Below are 20,017 nucleotides of genomic sequence, written 5' to 3'. Positions count from 1 at the left end.
GGCTTGAGGCTTGCTCAGAGGGGTGGCTGCCTCTCTATGCTTCTCTCCCTGGGGTCGATGTGGCCCTTTATTCCACGCCCCCGCCCCCAAACCCCCTCTCCTTCTCCATGGCAGGAGTTCTACGGTCAGCTGGACCAGAGGGTGCTCAACGCCTTCCTGAAAGCCTGCGACGACCTCACGGACATCCTGCCCGAGCAGGAGCAGGCGGGCCTGCAGGAGGCGGTCAGGAAGCTGCACAAGCAGTGGAAGGTGAGCGGGGCCCGGTGCGGACCTGGTGCCATCACGGATGGAGGGAAGAGCAGGAGGGCGGTAAGGGTCGACCGGACGAGCAATTTCGAAATTCGGGAAACTACTTTTCCTATTTTAAAAAAATGAACTAGAATGGAGCATGATGAAAACAATAGAATTTTGTCATTCCTCTCTTTTAGTAGCAGCCATCTGTGACCAGCGGGTACTGATGATGTCACTTGGCCCTAAAGGGTTTTTGTCACTGCAATTGGCCATGTGCAGAGTCGGTGACGGTATCCCATTTTTCCAAATCTTTCTGTGCAATGCAGGATCTTCAAGGAGAAGCCCCGTATCATTTGCTCCATCTGAAGATCAAGGTGGAGGAGAATAAATTTTTGGCCTGTGTGGAAGAATGCAGAGCTGAGCTGGCCCGGGAGACCAAGCTGGTGCCCCAGGAAGGCAGTGAAAAGATGCTTAAAGAGCACAGGGTGCGTGAGGCACCCCCGAGGGCGGTCATGCAGCCACATGGTCACTTAAAGGACATGACTGATGCTTTGGGTTGGGTCTGGAGACCCTGAATGGCTTAATTCCTTTACACCGATAGTCTAAATGGAATCTTCCTTTGTGTTGTGTGTGTGTGTGTGTGTGTGTTTGCGTGTGTGTGTCTGTGTGTGTGTGTATGTGTGTATATGTGTGTGTATGTATGTGTGTGTGTGTGTGTGTGTGTGTGTGTGTGTGTGTGTGTAAAGATAAACCTATTGGATGGCTTCTCACGGGGATTCTATAAATGTTTCTTGCTCATTAGATCTTCTTCAGTGACAAAGGGCCGCACCATCTCTGTGAGAAAAGGCTGCAGCTCATCGAGGAGCTGTGTCTGAAGCTCCCAGGCCGGGACCCAGTAAGGGACACGCCTGGAGCCTGTCAGGCGATGCTCAAGGAGCTCAGAGCTGCCATCGAGAGCACCTACACACAGCTGGTGGAGGACCCCGACAAGTGGAAGGACTACGCCAGCAGGTAGCCTTGGCATTGTTCCCAGACAGGGACATCGTCTATTTTAGTTGTGTTAATTCATAGACTTTTACAAAACAAGAAGTGACATATGGTCCATCCTATGCAATGAAGGAAATCAGATTGTATGGCGTTGCCCATGTTCTTATATAAAAAGGCTTCATTCAATAAAAAGAACGGATTTCATTCAGAAAAGGTGAAGCACTTCATTTTCAAATGACTTAGATGTGATCTTTCTCTCCTCTCTCTCTCTCTCTTCCCCCCCCCCCCCCTGATTTCAGAGAGGAAGGGAGAAGGAGAGAGAGATAGAAACATCAATGATAAGAGAGAAATCAGCTGCCTCCTGCACGCCCCCGCACTGGGGATTGAGCCCGCAACCCAGGCATGTGCCCCGACTGGTAATCGAACCCTGACCTCCTGGTTCATGGGTTGACACTCAACCACTGAGCCATGCCGGCCAGGCAGGTGTGATCTGCTTGAGGCAGCATTGGTTCATCTCTTTCTCTGGGCTTGCCACATGTCCCCGAAGGGGGACTTCTGACTCTTTAGGGTTATGTCTCACTCTGGTGGGGACATGTGAGGTTCTGTCCTTGCTCCCAGGTGCCCAGGCCAGGAGAGACACAGCTCTTTCCTCAGCTGAGTTCCGCCTGTTCTTCCCCCGAGTGCCTGGGCACAGAGGTGGCCACGCCTGCCCGGAGCTTCGTGTTTCTTTAAGGAACAGTTTCCAGAAAATCTGTTAATCAATTTGCTAATCACTTGAGTGTCTAATTTTCATGAATGAATTCAAACTAGAAAATGTAGTGGCTCAGCGGTTGAGTGTCGACCTATGAACCAGGAGGTCAGGGTTCAATTCCCGGTCAGGGCACATGTCCGGTTGTGGGCTCAATTCCCAGTGTGGAATATGCAGGAGGCAGCCGATCAATGATTCTCTCTCATCATTGATGTTTCTCTCTCTCTATTCCTCTGCCTTCCTCTCTGAAATCAATAAAAACTACATATTTTAAAAAAACGTATTCTGACCGTCCTGAAGTGTTCTCCCATTAATGAGATAATGCCTGTGTCATTTCAGAATTTCCGAGTTCTCATCTTGGGTCGCTGCAAAGGAGACACAGCTGAAGGGGATTAAGAAGGAGGCCATCGATGCTGCCAACCATGGAGAGGTGAAGCGGGCGGTTGAGGTAAGTCCTGGGACACTATTTGTTACTGGAAAATTTCCACTAATAAAAAAAGTGATAGACAATCTAACGGGTGTCTTTTTTACTTTCTATAAAAGATTTACATTCCTGAAAACTAACTCAAAAATAAGTGCCCTTGTGTTACTACTGTGAGAACCATAGGGATTTTTTCTCTGGAACCGTTGTTGGCTTGGAGATTCAGTCATGCTCAGTGGTGCCTTTCAGGCATCTCTCGCTAATGGGGAGTCCTGGGGGGACAGCGCATGCGTGGGTGTGTAACACAGCAGAGGATGAAGAACGCCATGGGGGACGAGAACACTGTCGGCTTTTTATACAAGACAGTCAAGAGCCGGGTCACAGGAAATGAGGGGTTTGGGCACGGTCTCTAAGCATTCTTTCCATGTCACATTCAGCCTGGATCGGAGCAGCCCCTGTGAGCTTGGGGACAGCCGCATACCCAGCCTTGACAGAGCCTCAGGTCTCAACCAGTTTGCATCCTCTGTATGGTACACAGCAACCCTCTCCCTCTTTGGCTCTAAGTATTACAGACACGCGCTATTGTGAATATTCTTTTTCTTTTCGTGGTTTGAACCCTTGCAAGTCACATAGTTGCCATTAATGAGAATATTTTTTTCTTTCTGTTTTCTCTAAGCTTCATTTTTTATATTAAAACCAGAGGCCCGGTGCACGAAAATTTGTGAACTGGGGTGGTCCCTCAGCCTGGCCTGTCCCCTCTCACAGTCCAGGAGCCCTCCTACTGACGGCTCTGCAGGAGGCAACCGGCTGATCAGGGGAAGGCGACACCCCCATCACACCTCTGCTGCTGCCACTGCCGGCCACCATGGCTGCCTGAGCCTTGACCCGGCCCTCGTTGCCTGAGGGCCCTCACAGCGGCAACCACCATCCGCAGCCTGCCTGAGCCTCAGGCCAGCCCTGGCAGTGGCGGCGGCTTTGTCAGGAAGGATGTACGGAAGACATCCGCTCTAATTAGCATATTACCCTTTTATTAGTATAGATTATAATCCCCTTAAAAACTAGAGGTGCTCAATAATATCATGCTCTACCAACAGAAGGATCTACAAGGGTGGGTAAAAGTAGGTTTTCAGTTGTTTCTATGGGTAGAGAGACGCAGATGGTGCCTATTACAATAGTGTCATTAACTCTGTGTTTTGTGTACTCACAACTATTAACCCACTTTTGTCCCACCTTGTATTACTACTGGTTGCCATTCTGGTACAAAAATAATTCTCATTGTAGAATGAAAAGATCACTTGTTTCTGGAACCAACCATTTCCTGGCTGGTGTGCATTTGCCCTGTAAGACCTCTGGAGCAAAACATGTGGTTGGAAACCACTCTGCCCTCTCACTGCCCGGAGTGGGGAGAGGAGGGAGAGCTGCCTGAACCCCTTGCCCTGGGTCCCCTGCCCTCTGAGGGCCGAAGCCCGAGTCTTTCTGGCTTTGTCTTGGCCAATAAACCTTACTTTCCTGGAACAGAGTTGTGATCCAGTTTGTGAATCTTACTATCGGGTATTAACTTCTAAAAGCTAACAAAAACCAGGCATAAAATATGACTTAATGCAGTTAAAATAGATCCTTAAGTTATCTATAATAGTATTCAGCAAGTGTCCTCTTCAATAAAAGAATCTGCTAACTAAAATAAAGATTCTTTTATTCTTTTCTTCGAAAAAAAAAACACACGTTCCTTCCAGCTTACAGAAAGCAAATGACAAAGTATATTATATATTGTAATCAGCTTACAGATGACAAAGTATATTATATATTGTAATTTCCAATTTTGGTATCAGAAATTCCTCTACAGTACTTTTAGAAGGGTCCTTGTTGGGATCGAGGGAATCTGTAAATATCGAACCATGTATCATGAAGGTAATCTTTGGTTTAGAGATCACTGACTTTACACAGGAGGTATTGGCATTGGAGAAACAGTTCCTTCTCATACTTGAGGCCTTTTGTGAAAGATCTGAGCAAAGTGAAATGAGCAGGTACTCCATTGGGGAATGAATGTCTGGCATTCCTACTGGCCCCTTACATACCTTCGTAGGTTGACCCTTTCTTGCTGGAAAGTTCTGATGCACAATTGTATTTTGTTCATCAAAGTGTTCTTTCATTCCAGGAGATAAGAAATGGTGTTACCCAAAAAGGCGAGACTCTCGGCTGGCTGAAATCCAGGCTTCAAGTTTTGATTGAAGTTTCTTCTGAGAAAGAAGCCCAGAAGCAGGGCGATGAACTGGCGAGAGTATCTAGTTCCTTCAAGACTCTCACAACTTTATTGTCAGAGGTATATCATTTATTCACACTCTACATAGTTCTGGGTGAGGAATCTGGAAGATTCTTCCTCTTCTGCGTTGTAGTTTAACAAGCATGTTTATAAAGAAATCTTAGTTGAAATAGAATGATTCTTATTTATATAAATATTGGTGGAAAAGATGAGTAGGATGTTTGAGGTATGGTCTGTGCCATTATCAGATATGTTATCAGACAAATGTTAGTTCAGATTAATGATCTACTAGTATAGCTGAAATACCAAGCTTATTGGTTCCATAATTTCTTACTCTTAATAAAAGCATTATTTCATAGTCAGTTTAAGGAACATCATGGAGGTTAAGAACTCAGGCTTGAGAGTCAAGCAAACTCACAGTTAGAGTTTAGCTCCAGTGCCAGATTACATAGGTAACCTTGAGCTTGTCATTTAATATCTCTGGGACCTTGCTTTTCTTAATTGTAAAACAGGGCTAACAGTATGACAAAAGGTAATGTCAAGAGTCGAATGCAATACTGTAGGTACGGCACTCAATACATCGCCCTGCTTCTGGGCTTCTTGATACAGTTATGAGAATACATGCTCATAACTGATGCCTGGCAGTAATGAACTACTCAGTGTTTAGTCTGCAGCCCCGTAAGATCTTTTAGGTAAAATCTACTCATTTTAAACTTCTTGGTATACCGTTCAATGTTTATATTCCTTTATAGATTAGAATATACAAACCCATCTGCTTCATTTCTGATAGGGCTACTTCCACCCTCTGCTAGAATATTTTTACTGACCGGGTGGTCGTACACGTCTAATGGGTTTGTGCATGGAAGGTAATGTAAGAATGTAAAGTAGAATAGATAGTTATCAGTATTTTTCTTGAAATCACTAATAAACTTGCACAAAATAATGGTCAACTGAATGACGACAAAGTGCCTTGATTCCGAAGATCTGGAATTTTTCCCTAGCAGTCTCTAATGTAACAGTTGGCCAGTTAACCTTTTATATTTTTAATCCATGTGGATCTGCTTAAGACTCTAGTAGTGAATTTGCATAAATCAAAAATACTCTGAACTGCTTGTGATTTGAGTTTTATGTGATCATTTTGATATGTAACATATAGTGTTCTTAAGGATTTTTTGACAAATTAAAAACAATAGGATTAATCAAATTTTGGAACATAAGCCATTCAAAACCTTTGATGGCCCATCTTCCATAGCAGAAGACAAAGCTGAAAATTGAAGAAAATGACAAGGAAAAGAATCCACTAAGGAGCCACAAAAATTAAAAATTATATTGATGCTTTGCCTGAAATATTGGAAGTACATTTTTAATAAATACCCTTTTGTTTCTCTTTTTCCTCTATACAAAATGTTCCTTACTTTATTTTTATTTTTAAAAATATATATTTTATTGATTTTTTTACAGAGAGGAAGGGAGAGGGATAGAGATCTAGAAACATCAATGAGAGAGAAACATAGATCAGCTGCCTCCTGCACACTCCCCACTGGGGATGTGCCCGCAACCTAGGTACATGCCCTTGACCAGAATCGAACCTGGGACCCTTCAGTCCGCAGGCCGACGCTCTATCCACTGAGCCAAACCAGTCAGGGCTGTTCCTTACTTTAAATAAGATACACTAAACTTTCTTTCAACACACTTTTTAAAAATGATTTGACTTTAGTTATAAGATTGAAATTAAATGGATCCAGGAGACAACATATACAATATGTGCAGTTGCATTACCCTGCCTTGATTTTGAGGCTGAGTAGGTTTTTAATATGCCACGCAGCACCATATCAAATGATACTTGCAACTCCCATAAGTGATATGCAGTTAATAATAATAAAAAAGCTTTAAAATATTTGAAAGAATAAAGATTAGGGATCTGTGCATATATTTCAAGTTGATGAGAACGACTTTGCACATATTCTTTAAAAAATTAAGGTTACATGAGCATATGATTTATAATATTTTGATGAACACCTAGGTTGAAAAGATGTTAAGCAATTTTGGGGAGTGTGTCCAGTACAAAGAAGTCGTCAAGAGTTCCCTCAAGGAGTTAATTTCTGGTTCTAAAGAAGTCCAGGAGCAAGCGGAGAAGATCTTGGACACAGAAAACCTGTTTGAAGCGCAGCAGCTACTTCTTCATCACCAGGTAGAATGGCCCTTTCCCCAGTGCATTTGTGCAACGTTGATAGCTGATTACTGATACCGGAGAGAGGAGTAGCACAGAACCGGGGTCAGGGCAAAGGAATGGAGAGGGGTGTGCAGGAAGGAACCCAGCTGAATGGTTAAAAAGAAGCACTTTTGGTCTCTCTCTCAAATATAAAATATTTCAAAGATTCTGCAAGACAAATTCTCAGCCTGAGTGATTTGATGACGTCGAAAAGTTCAAAACATGTTGCGAAGGGAAAGTTGATTTTGCTATAAAAACATTTATACAACTTGCAAATTGTCTGTTTCATAACTGAGATGGGAAGCATGGAGATAATTGTTTCCTATTTGAGATCAACATTCTTTTGTCATTACATAAACAAGCATGAAAACATGGAACAGACTGATGAATCTCAGAGGGAAGGGGAGAAGGGGAGGGCGGGAAAAGATTAACCAAAGATCTTATATGCATGCTAGAGGCCCTGTGCATGGATTCGTGCACTGCTGGGGTCCCTCAGCCTGGCTTGTGGGGATCAGGCTGAATCCGTGAACAAGTGCTCTGACATCCCCCAAGGAGTCCTGGATTGCAAGAGGGCGCAAGCCAGGCCAAGAGATCCCATCGGTACATGATTCTGTGCACTGGGCCTCTAATATATTGATAATCAGCAATTTTAATCAATGTCACTTGTCAAACTCAATATAAGTGGAAGTTTAATTCAAGTAAAATATTTAATGGCAAATTCTAGCTAACTTAATGTAGGGCAAATGCTAGATAATTATATATATGTAATGTATAAAACTTAAAGTTAAACTAAAATTATATATAAAATGGCAGCTTTTAGGCTTTCTGGATATATTTAATAATTATAAAAAACTGAGTTCATAACAGTTAATGCTTGGTAGTAACATTATTCTCAATTATTGTAAAAGTTGTGTTTGGATTTCAATTGAAGTCAGAGAAATATGAAATTGTAAATATTTACATTAATATTTTCAAACTTCACATTTTTTGGATCAGGTGCTTGGTTATGTGTGTGTTTATTTGTGAACATTCATAAGCCATACACTTGAGATTTGCCTACCATTCTGTTTGTACATTATAATTCAATAAAAAGTTTATTTTAAAACATGGCTTTCCAAGATTTCTCATCACATTAATCATTCTGAATGTGCCCAGGAATTACATTTCTTAATATTAGCATTTCTTAGAGCATAAATGATTTTAGTTAGGACTTCATATGCTTAAGCAGAAAATAATTATTTTAGGAGAATCATGGCAAAGGAATAGTTTTGCCAAATTCCTTCTGGAGTATTGCACAGAATGCTTAATGTTGTCTGACTTTACACATAATCAAAACACCAAGACCAAATTATGTTGTTTACCATTAAAAACACACAATATTTATAAATAATCTCCATCTTTGAGTAATGCACAGTCTTCATTGCCGTTCTCACTGTTCATGTTGACTTTAAAATAGAGTTTGGGTCCAAGCCGTGTGAGGTCCTACCATTTTGTATCTCCCCTAAAGCTTGGGCACTATGCCCCTGCCTAGTCGCTTAGAGAGTAACGTGTATGTCCACCTTGAACAAATGCTTCCAGCAAAAGACAAAGAGAATCTCTGCAAAGAAGAGGGACGTGCAGCAGCAGATGATGCAGGCCGGGCAGGGAGAAGGCGGGCTGCCCGGCCAGGTGCAGGAGGAGCTGCGGAAGCTGGAGAGCACCCTGGACGGCCTGGAGCACAGCAGGGAGAGGCAAGAGCGCCGCATCCAGGTAGGAGACCGGAGTCCAGGGCTGGGCAACTCCCTGTCACATGTTACATCTCCTGCTGTTGGGAGAAGATGCTTATTTCCGCCCCTGATGCTCCCACATGGTGTTAGCTACTGACCTATTTAAGCACCACACCAGCCTTATGAGATGTGTAGTGTAAGTAGCACATTTTGCAAGTGTGGATGCTTAGAAAGGAAAGAGTTTGAGCACCTGACTCAAAGTCACAGAGCAGTGATCCACAATAAAGGCGGGATTTTAATTCACACTTGCCTGAATCTAGAAATTGACACTGAATTATTTCCCATTTCTGCAGTCCAATAGCCACAAGGTTATACTTTATTGTGGTCTTGGCATATTACCTGAAGTAAAGTTTTTGAATTTTGCCACCTGCTCACTGCAGATTCCCTCTGTCCCTTCTCTCTTCCATTCTCCTCTTCCTTCCTTCCTTCCTTCCTTCCTTCCTTCCTTCCTTCCTTCCTTCCTTCCTTCCTTCCTTCCTTCCTTCCTTCCTTCCTTTTTTCTTTCTTTATAGAATCTGGGAGGCTTTCTTTTCCTTTGTCCTTTATCTACATTTTAAGTAATATCCTCAGATGCACAGGACATTACAGCTGGTAGAAAATTCAGAGTCCTCGTCCACACACACTCTTTTTGTAGATGAACTAAGACTCAGAAGGCAAGTTCTTTGTAGAACCCATTAGGATTGTCTTTATTAAGTATAATGTGTGAAATTTGAACAGAGTCAACGAGAAGTTGGCAGCCTGACAACGAATAGGAATGTGAACAATACTTTGTGACATACTCTGATAATTCATAACATTATATGTTGTTTATTTTTTCAAATGTAGGTCACATTAAGAAAATGGGAGCGATTTGAAACCAACAAAGAGACAGTGGTCAGATACCTTTTTCAAACAGGTTCCAGCCACGAGCGCTTCTTGAGTTTTAACAGTTTGGAGAGTTTGTCTTCAGAACTGGAACAGACAAAGGTACATGAGTAAGACATAGAGTCCCTTGGTGCTCATTATTCGGAAGAAAAACTGTGTTTCCACTCCCTATTGCTACCAAACATTATAATGATGCATTTAATCAGTACTTATTGTTTATTAATCATCCACTCTTCAATACCCTGGTCAAGTTTCTCTGAGGAATGAAAACATAAATAAGATTTAAATACCAAGAACTGAGAGACAGTTTTCATTAAAGTGGGAAATAGTTTCCTAATAAATAAATACAATAAAAATTTTCTGAAGGCAGTGATATTTTTCATAATAAAACTGGGACACTTTACTAATTGTTTACAGATGCTGCTGCACAAGCACTTCTAAGCTAGAATAATTGTTCTCTATTTCTTTGCTCATTTGATATTGTTAAAATCATTCCGGTTGTAGCCCTGGAGTGGTTGTGCTAAAGAACTTGAATACTTTCTGTCTGCCAGTATGTAGGAGGGTGTTCATGGAATATCATGGTTAATCTTCACAACAAGGGATTGCTGGTGAGTTACAGAAAATTCAGACTTATGTGGTTCAAGGTCACATGACTGGTGAAGGACAGAGCCTGGTTGCAACTCTAGGCCTTTCTGATGCCAGAGTCCTTTCTTTCCTGCTACACCCTGCTGCCACTCACACGTCGTCTCCTTAGGATGTGGATATAAAGCCTGACAATGTTATTCTATTTTTGTTTTATTTGCTCTTTGTCAACACCATTCTGTTCTTTGGATTCCTTTGTGTTGTGCTTGCTCCATACATATACCTCTCACAACAGGCTCTGAGACTAAATGCATGTAAACAATTTCAAACATAACTTTACTTTCTTCATGGTTTTTCCTTGCTTCTGGGAAACATTAAGGGGGAAAAGTACAATTTTTTTACTTCTGATTCTCTTCATGGGATTCTGAAAGATTATGCTGTGAAGTCAGTCTTCACAATTGAATCTGCAATAACTAAGCTCACATATATCAGTAGTGCAGTGAGTGGTTATAAGCTTAGCATTCAGAATTGTGACATTAGCAAATACCATATTTTACAATATTATAAATATACTAGTGGCCTGGTGCACAAAATTCGTGCACTTAGGGGGTGGTCCCTCAGCCTGGCCTGCGCCCTCTTGCAGTCCGGGAGCCCTATGGGGGGTGTCCGACTGATGGCTTAGTGGGCCTAAGCCGTCAGTCGGACATCCTAAGCATTGCCACGGAGGTGGGAGAGGCTCCCACCACTGCCACTGTGCTTGCCAGCTGTGAGCCTGGCTTCTGGCTGAGCGGTGCTGACCACCAGGGGGCAGCTTCTGCATTGAGTGTCTGCCCCTGGTGGTCAGCGCGCATCATAGTGACCGGTCATTCCACCATTCGGTCATTTGCATATTACCTCTTTATATGTATAGATCTACTAAAAGGAAGCTTTACTTTCTCATTTTTATTCTCTTAAAATGCAGGGTACTTCTCTGAAATAATGTTGATATTTCTATGAGGACATTAACCCTTTGCACTCACTTGCTTTTTTCTCGATTCCTTTATTCTAATGCTAACCATGTCGAGTCACACTCGACATCCGAGTGCAAAAGGTTAAGCCTTTCAAATGTGAAGTTATAATAGGATTATGTAGTAACTCTATCTTATATGGCCTTATGTAATAATTCTGGGAGATGCTCTGTGGGAAAAGATGGCTATTGGAAATCTGACTTTAAAAAATTATTGACATTAGGTTTTCACATTATCTACTCAGCAAATGGTTGTTTGTGATGAAAATTTAATCCTCCTGTGAGATTCTCTTTCATAAAAAAAGCAAGATTAATTTTTTTCACTCAAGATTATCCCTTGGTTTACATTTTTAAATTCAGTAGTCAGTACCTTTACCTGAAAAAGTTCAGGTAGTCACTAAAATTTACCCATGCCTCAAATATATTAAGTTAATTTTTGAATTAAGGTAGTCACCATTACTAAAAATCATTGTGTGAATTTTATAAACTATTTTGTCCTCAATTTTACACAAGGGACATAAAAAAATTATAATAGGTACTTGCCAGAGTTCTAGGTACTGGAGATAGTAAAAATGAAGATGCTAATTAAATGCTGACAATAACCTACAAGAAGAGCATCATGGCATTTCATACAAAAGAGCCAGAACCTGGAAAGTAATTTACCAAAGTTCAACAACTAGTAATGATCAAAGCCAAGATTCTGGTCCAGGTGTGACAGTTGCAAAACTTCTCTTTTTCCACCATGTGGTATGTGGATGTATAGAAAATAAGTTCAACACCATTAATATTAGATTATATCTCTTTTCAGAGAATTAGTTAACAAAATGCTTCTTTATAGTAAACTAGAGGCCCGGTGCACAAAATTCATGCGCGGGTAGGGTCCCTAGGCCTGGCCAGCAGTCAGGGCTGATTGGGGCCTTCCGGCTGCCGGCAGGGGCCTTCCTTTGTTCTGTGCTCTCCCCTGGTGGTCAGCGCACATCATAGTGAGTGATCAAACTCCCGGTCAAACTCCCCAGGGGACACTTGGCATATTAGGCTTTTATATATATAGATAATAGTGGTACTCTGTATTGACTCAGATAGTCTTCAATTAAATAAACAAAGATTTATATTTATTGCCCTGGACATTTATTATCTCTATGAATGAAGAAAATAAATCACTATTGATTGTCCTTATTATTCTGCAATGGCCTGTGATAAACTAACGTATTTGTGAATAAGTTATTATAATGCAGCTGAGAATTCTAAACAATAAACCCAAACCAGGAAACAATGAAAAAACATTTTTGTGAGAATTGTTGGATTACTATGAAGGTGTGTGTGTGTGTGTGTGTGCGTGCGCGCGCGTGTGTGTGTGTGTGTGTGTGTGTGTGTGTGTGTGTATGTGTGTATATATATATATATGCATATATACATATATATATATTTATATATATATATATATATGGTTGTGTATATAAAATGAAAATAGCAAAGTCTAGTCTGGACACTATGAAAATACATCTGTTTTATGGCTCAGTATATAATATGCTAATACACATGCATGTATGAATCTACCCATCCATCGAATCTGGGGGAGACTCTGCAGTACATATATGCAGTTTATTTGAGGGCAGAGTTTAAGTGAAGTCGCCTTCCTAACAATTCTAATATATTTTTCTAGGAGTTTTCTAAGCGGACAGAAGGCATTGCAGTCCAGGCTGAGAACCTTGTGAAGGAAGCTTCAGAAATACCACTTGGGCCCAAGAATAAGCAGCTGCTCCAACAGCAGGCCAAGTCAATCAAAGAACAAGTCAAAAAGTTAGAAGACACCCTCGAAGAAGAGTATGTGCTTGACACGCCCTAAACTTTCGTCTCTGAGATAAAATTCCATACACTCTTTCCTGTATATTGTATTCCTCACATTCTTTATAAATCTTGAAGTGTCTGTGTAGTTCAGCATGTTTTGAGGAAGCAACTCACAATTCAAAAGACAGTACTACCAACACAGAAGCCAGCATCTCTAACACAGCAGAAAAATATCAGGGATGTGGTTTTTGCTTCGTAAACGGGTTCTGTTTGTGAAAAAGCCATATCTGTTAAAGTCTGTGGCCTTTATACATTGGAGAGGGAATCTCAAAAAGGAACTGATATTGAAAATAAATGTTTACTGTATTAGGCTGCGGTCACCAGTGAGAGGGAAGAGGAGATATTTTGGTTGTGTAGGTTCTGGGCCAAAATACATAAGATATAGTCCAAATGTCTTCATCTCTGAGCTCACAGAGCTTGTCAATGGTGCCTCAGTATTCAAAATCCACTGATTGATATTCTATTTCCAAACATTAATTTTAAAAGTCTATTTTATATTTAACTATTTAATATATGTTCACCTATAAAAAGGAAGAAAGAATAGTTTGGCCTATGGTATCCTGTTATGTACAAAATGTACACACAAAAACTTTGGAGGAAATAAACAGGAGAATATGGCCAATGTTCCTCAAAACAATATGACTGAACATTCCTATTTTAAAATTTATTTAGTGGCAAATCACTGACACATCCGTAAGGTAGAGGACATAATTTCCAAGATGGATTTTTAAATGTAAAATTTGTTTTTATACTCTTAACACCTTGACATTAAGATTGTACATTGCCTAAACTTTAAAGGTTGTTAAATAATATATTTAGAGGAAATTATTATGACTTTAAACTTTGAAAATGTTAAATATTAAATACTATCCATCAAGGTATGGAAAAAGTCAAACTTTGGAGTATAATAGGAAGGAAGCTACTTTTATGAGGAATGTCCATTTGAATCCATCTTCATTTAGAAACGTGCAATATAACGTAGCTTGCATTTCCTGTACTGATAAAAACATTAGGCACCTCCAGGGTATAGATTTGAGACTGCAATATTCTTTAATTGGACAATCAATGATGCCATTGTATTTTTTTCTTGATGTCTTCAAGTGCCTTTCGGTAAACAGGAAAATTCTTTCACTTTTTTTTTTCAAAGCAAAGGACTTACCAGTGCCATGATAGACTATAAGTTTCTTACTCTTTTTCTAAATTGAAAGCCATAATCACATGGGTACATATGCATAGCTAATACAAACTGCAAATCTATAGCTAAATTGTGTTCATTAGATTTATTACAAATAAAGCCCCAGTTGTCTAAAAGCATTTAGGGTGTTCATGTACAAGGATTTATAAAAGTATTTTGGAATCAAGACTGTAGAGACCCCTGAGAATAGCTGAAGTTATTATAGATTATAGATTGAAGACTTAGCTCCAATGATAGAACAGTTCCTGCCCATCAACATGGAATTCAAGTTGCAAGCTCCATCTTAATTCATAAAGATGCATTTTGTAAGGCTCCTGGAGCATGAAGCATCACTGTGGTATCTCTCCTCAAGAGCAGGGGGACTGTGCCCACAAAAGTAGGACAGCTGCAAACCGTGTGCACTATGTCTGCAGGCAGTTTATTTAAATAAGTCCTGGCAACTATTTATCATGCCATTTAACTAGACTACACCTGTATCCAACCCCCCTTGAGCCCCGAAATATTTTGTTTGAAGCACAGTTCTATTCATAGCATGGTGTAGGAGCTGTTTTGTTAAACGCTTTCTCAGAGGAGATAGGAAGACGAGAACTGACAACTAGTCGGATCAAATGTGCAGTTTTTCCCTGTCCTAGTAGTTTCAACGTTGATATGGTCGAAAATGTCTTAACTTATCTTTTTACAGAGCAATTTAAAGGAAAATGTATTGCTGTTCTTTATTAAAATACTGCATTTTATTTACCTAATTTGGTTAATTTTAGTATTAAAACCATGGAAATGGTGAAAAACAAGTGGGATCATTTTGGCAATAATTTTGAGACCCTGTCCGTCTGGATAACTGAGAAAGAAAAAGAACTCAGTGCCTTGGAAACTTCGTCATCTGCCATGGACATGCAAATCAACCAAATCAAGGTGACCTGCTCACATGTTCCTTGCATTTATAATCCATGTCTAGCTTTTAAAAACCCCTTTCTTGCATTTTATCCAATGCTCTTTGGCCCCAGGACAAATCTTTCATTGCTATGTGACTCTATTAAAATTAAATTCGCACAGATTGCTGAGCTAAGAGGTCTTGATTGATACCGGGCAACCGTTTATAGATGGGATTATGTATTAATGTTGTCTGACTTAAGCATCCAAAGTTAATATTGTGTGCAACACCATTAAAATGATTTTATGGTTACATTATGCTTTTCCTTGATTTTGAATTGACCCCATTGGAGTGCTCTGTTGATTCATTTATACAGCATGAACTGTATTCATCATCTACAACTGTGCTTACAAGAATTATCCCAAATGTCTAGTTCAAGAGTTAGTAATATTTACCCTCACAGACCACAAGGAGGAGAAATTACTTTCTTTACTTGAAGCAATCAGATCCATCACTCCTATTCTTTCATTTATGATGACTTTCAGGGCCTGGACTAGATAGACTCTGTGATATCTGAGCTCCCCAACTCTAAACTAACCATGTGCATGGACTGTCATTGTTCACTCCATTCAAATAGTTTAAGAAAAAGATGGGCTGAACGTAATGAATTCTGAGGGTCCGTTTCTCTTTTTTATATACAATTTTTGCACATCACATTTTAAAAATTCAGCCACTTCTTTTTCTATCTCAGCCTATTTTATTGGAAAGGGAAAACCCTCTGACATTTCATTCAATTAAATATAGTGAAATAAATACCAAGGTAAGGGGACATTTCACATTATGACTCAGAACAAGTCATCGCCATTTGCACAGTGGGAGGGTGCGATCTTGCTTAACTTGGCTTACATGCTGTGCAGATCATCCTGGTTTATCACACGTCTTATGCAACCAAGGCTGCATGCAGCCTGATATGTACAACTATGCTTATATGGTGGGTGGTACATAAGAAAAAAACAGATGTTAAGCCATTAAGAATATTCATGGAATATGTTTACTCTTTAAAACTGTTTTTGCAAAGTTGTCATTTAATCATTTTTGCTAAATTCTGAGAAAACAAAGAATAACACACTTAAAGTTTTGTCTCAAAACTGTTCTTTCCAAAAATTTTAACATACACTTTCTAATTTGCTTATGCTTCCTATTCACTCTTTTCACTATTATTTAACCTTAATTTCAGGACTTTGGAAATATATCACTTACCAAACATCATTACATTGTTACTCTTTAGAAAAGAAAGCAATTACATATTTTATTTTTAAAAATATAAACATTCAATTGTGGATTTTCTTGCCATCAGCCTAGAAATACATTTTAACATCCCGATGTGGCATTTTGGAAACTATTTTAAAATCTATTAAATGAATATGAAGAGCAAGAAAATCATTTGCTAGTAATAATGAAAGATAGAGTGAAATGCACTTTAGTGCGGAATCTGGGCTAGTAGGTTCATGTTCTATTTCCACATAGAATTAAATGATAGGAAATAGTAAAACTATGGCAGTATTTGTCATGTTTTCCATTGAAAACAACCTTAGGATAAAACTAATTCATAACATTGCATAGTTGTGAAGACATTTATCTATTTTGGTCTTCATTACATGCTATTCCAAATGGACTGATTTCTTATTTCTAATTGATAATTTACAGGTGATAAGAACATATACTGGGGTCATCTTCTGTCTTCTCATTCTGGATTATATAGTTTTCCTATATGACTTTGCTGATGACATGTATTACACTAAGAAATTACAACTAAAATTGTTTCATTGAGGTGTTGCAAGCACCTACAACAATTATTGACACCTAGGGAACAATCAATATATATTTGTTAAATCTATGAGTATTTTTTCTAAAAAAAAGTATCATTTATAAACAGTAAAACAAAGGAAGAATTGTATTTATGCTCAAACAACATATACCTATCAAGTATGCCATTGCGGTCATGCATATGGGAAGTAAAATAAGTAGTATACTCACACTAGTTTTTTCTGATTTGCCTTACCTAGACAGAAATCTGTTTTCTCATTTAAGCATAAGTCACATTATTTTTTTTCTACGGTAACAGTATTTTTCATTTAAATGATTTGAAACAGATTGCCTGGATTTTTTGCTTTATTTTGATTGAACGATTTGGCTCTTTTTCTCAGAAAAATAATTTTCATTTTCTTCTACATAAAGAAGCCTCTACATTTATGAGAGACAGACACTTCTGGTCACATATGCACACACATCCTTGATGGCTTTCAGCACTTTCCAGGTGTTGGCTGATACATAAAATGCCCCCAATTGAAATTGTAGCAAGTAGGTGCTGTGCTGTAGAGCCCACAGCTAGTGAGTAAAGCAGTGGCAATAGAGGGGGCCCAGGGTCAGCAGTAGAGGCATCACCTGAGGAATTGTTAGAATTGCAAAGACTTGGCTCCACATTAGCCTTACTGAGTCTGAGTCCCTGAGGATGGGGGCCAAGTGATTAAAATACTGCATTTTATTTTGGCATAAAGGATAGGGAATAAATGTGAAAAGACTGGGTTTAGGTCACTGTAGAATCAGATAAGCTTATAGTTTGGTCAAATATGAAATACTCAACTACATTTTAGGAAAATTAAGCGAATGTCAATATTAGCATTCCTATGCGTGATTGGAGCACACTCCTCAGATCAGTTGGTTAAAACCCTGATTCATTGGGTAAGCAGGGAATTCCAGATACCTTCAGAGATACTGTAAGAGTTCCAGGGACATCTCCCTGCCTACATCACTGCAGGCAGGAGTAGCTATTTCTCTTCATTCTCCATCCAGCGAGCACAACCACCCATGTATATTTCAGACACAATCTGCATCTCTATCCTCCAAAAATGAGGTCAGCAAATACATGGGGTTTGTTCATAGCTGCTCTCTAACGACCCCAATACAGTGAAATGTCCGTTTTCTCTCTGCAATATTTGTATCATTTCAGGAAGGCAAGCTCGCTCAGCCTGCACTGTCATTTTTCTCGTTTTGAATACTAGGTCACGATTCAGGAAATAGAAAGTAAGATCGGCAGCATCACAGGACTGGAAGAAGAAGCGCAGTCTTTTGCCCAGTTTATTACCACCGGAGAATCAGCCCGAATCAAGGCCAAGTTGACACAACTAAGAAGATACTGGGAAGAACTTCGAGAGCATGCACAGGGTCTGGAAGGAACGATCCTGGGACATGTCTCTCAGCAGCAAAAGTTTGAAGAGAATCTTAGAAAGGTAAGAATTGGTCCATGCATGCTAGTTACCTGTTTCACATTGCATTTATAGGCAATGCAATAGAAATAGTGGAATAAGGAAACGACACAATTTGCCAATTATTTACCAAGTTGTCCATGATGCTTAAGTTTATAACTATTTATATGGCACATTTTTGAGGAAATAAAAAATGCCATTATACATTGTGTTCAGATAGGCATTAAGACTTACTTATATTTATTTGAAATAATAGGACACATTCATTTTAGATTTTTTTTAACGTATTTTATCAACACATTGAAAGCTATCCAAAAATGATAGGCATGCTGCTTCCCCAATAACCTTTCTCGTCTTGATGTATGTTTTTCCCACCATTATTTTGGTATTTCATCAATGTTTTAGGTCCAGCAGTCTGTGTCTGAATTTGAAGATAAACTTGCTGATCCAATTAAAATATGTTCTTCAGCTACAGAAACATACAAAGCTCTCCAGGAACATATGGTAAGAGTATGCCTCAACATTTCCGCTTAGTTATCAACTCGGAAACTTGGTGATTCCTGCTTGAAAAGGAAACATAGTAAACATTTTTATGAGAGTTAATTTTTTTAAATGTTTATGTTATACGAGGAATGATATAGATCCAGCATATTTACTTCATATGACACAAGAAATACAAGCATGCAAGTACGTTTTCATTAAAATCTATGATAAAGAAGTAGCCATTTAAAATATATTTCTCTCTCTCCATGGACATGGACAACAGTGTGGTTATTGCAGGGGTGGAGGAGGTTGGGTGCAGGTGGTGGAGGACAGGGAGGGGATAAGAGGTGATGGAAAAAATTAAATTTAATTTAAAAAAATACCTACTTTGTTCCAGAAAAAAAGTCTTTATCTCTCTTAATTAGAACATGTAACTTTTTCATATTATAGCTTTAGTAAATCCTGCTACCTCTTACCAGCATTATAAAAATTAAGTGGGCAGAAAAAAATACACGTGCAGAGCAGATTTCAGACTTTAACCCGCTAGACTCAAATGTGCAAAGACTATGTCCCCGCTCACCTTTTCGCAGTGACTAGCGTTTTTGGTCCAGTCCCTGAGCTGGTGACCATTGTGAGATGTTTTGCAAAGGAACAGCAGATGCTTCTGGCAGAATTCGGGGGAAGGAGCAAAGGAGGGACATCAAGGCACAAAGAAATAGTAAAACGAAATATCTGTTAATTAATAAACAAAAAAGTATATGTTATCCCTGTTACATGTGCATGTGTACACACGCATACATACATGCAGGAAAGGGCTGCAGGGACAGAAAGCAGACAACTGGCAAAGGCACATCTGGAAAAAGGAGGGGAACTGACATCATTGGGATTGTTATAATGAGAATGCACTTTTGTGTTACTGAAGCCATTTTTTAAAAAATACCCCCCAAATGAGGAAAATTAAGTTAATTGAATTTCATGGAATTGTTTTAATAGACAACTAAGTCTATTACCAGAGAAGGTAATATTCTATTTTGTTTAATATTTAGATTTCTGAAGCCAGTTATTTTTCCCTGTCTTGATTTTCTGATTTATAAAATGGGGCTAGTGAAACAACATAACTCTTAAGGGTCTGATAGAGATTAAATGAGTTGGTGTATGTAATGTACATAGCACATTACCTGCCACATTCTGAGGATGGTTATTATCATAATTAGGCCCAGTGCACAAAATTCATTCATGGGGAGGGGGGGTCCCTCAGCCTGGCCTGTACCCTTCGCAAT

General features: G+C 39.5%; 1 protein-coding gene across 1 annotated transcript in view; it reads left to right on the top strand.

Moving 5' to 3' along the window:
* Window positions 1-20,017, top strand: part of SYNE1 (spectrin repeat containing nuclear envelope protein 1) — a 375,752-nt gene that overhangs the window by 119,691 nt on the left and 236,044 nt on the right. The window contains exons 23-34 of the mRNA XM_054722584.1: window positions 115-249; window positions 558-716; window positions 1,034-1,242; window positions 2,306-2,414; window positions 4,543-4,707; window positions 6,671-6,838; window positions 8,438-8,608; window positions 9,451-9,591; window positions 12,741-12,901; window positions 14,879-15,029; window positions 18,051-18,278; window positions 18,660-18,758. Coding sequence (XP_054578559.1) covers window positions 115-249; window positions 558-716; window positions 1,034-1,242; window positions 2,306-2,414; window positions 4,543-4,707; window positions 6,671-6,838; window positions 8,438-8,608; window positions 9,451-9,591; window positions 12,741-12,901; window positions 14,879-15,029; window positions 18,051-18,278; window positions 18,660-18,758 — 1,896 coding nt within the window. The remainder of the gene's footprint in view (window positions 1-114; window positions 250-557; window positions 717-1,033; window positions 1,243-2,305; window positions 2,415-4,542; window positions 4,708-6,670; window positions 6,839-8,437; window positions 8,609-9,450; window positions 9,592-12,740; window positions 12,902-14,878; window positions 15,030-18,050; window positions 18,279-18,659; window positions 18,759-20,017) is intronic.

The sequence above is a fragment of the Eptesicus fuscus genome, chromosome 10 (assembly GCF_027574615.1).
Source record: "Eptesicus fuscus isolate TK198812 chromosome 10, DD_ASM_mEF_20220401, whole genome shotgun sequence".
NCBI lineage: Eukaryota > Metazoa > Chordata > Mammalia > Chiroptera > Vespertilionidae > Eptesicus > Eptesicus fuscus.
This window is presented reverse-complemented; position numbering and strand designations above follow the sequence as displayed.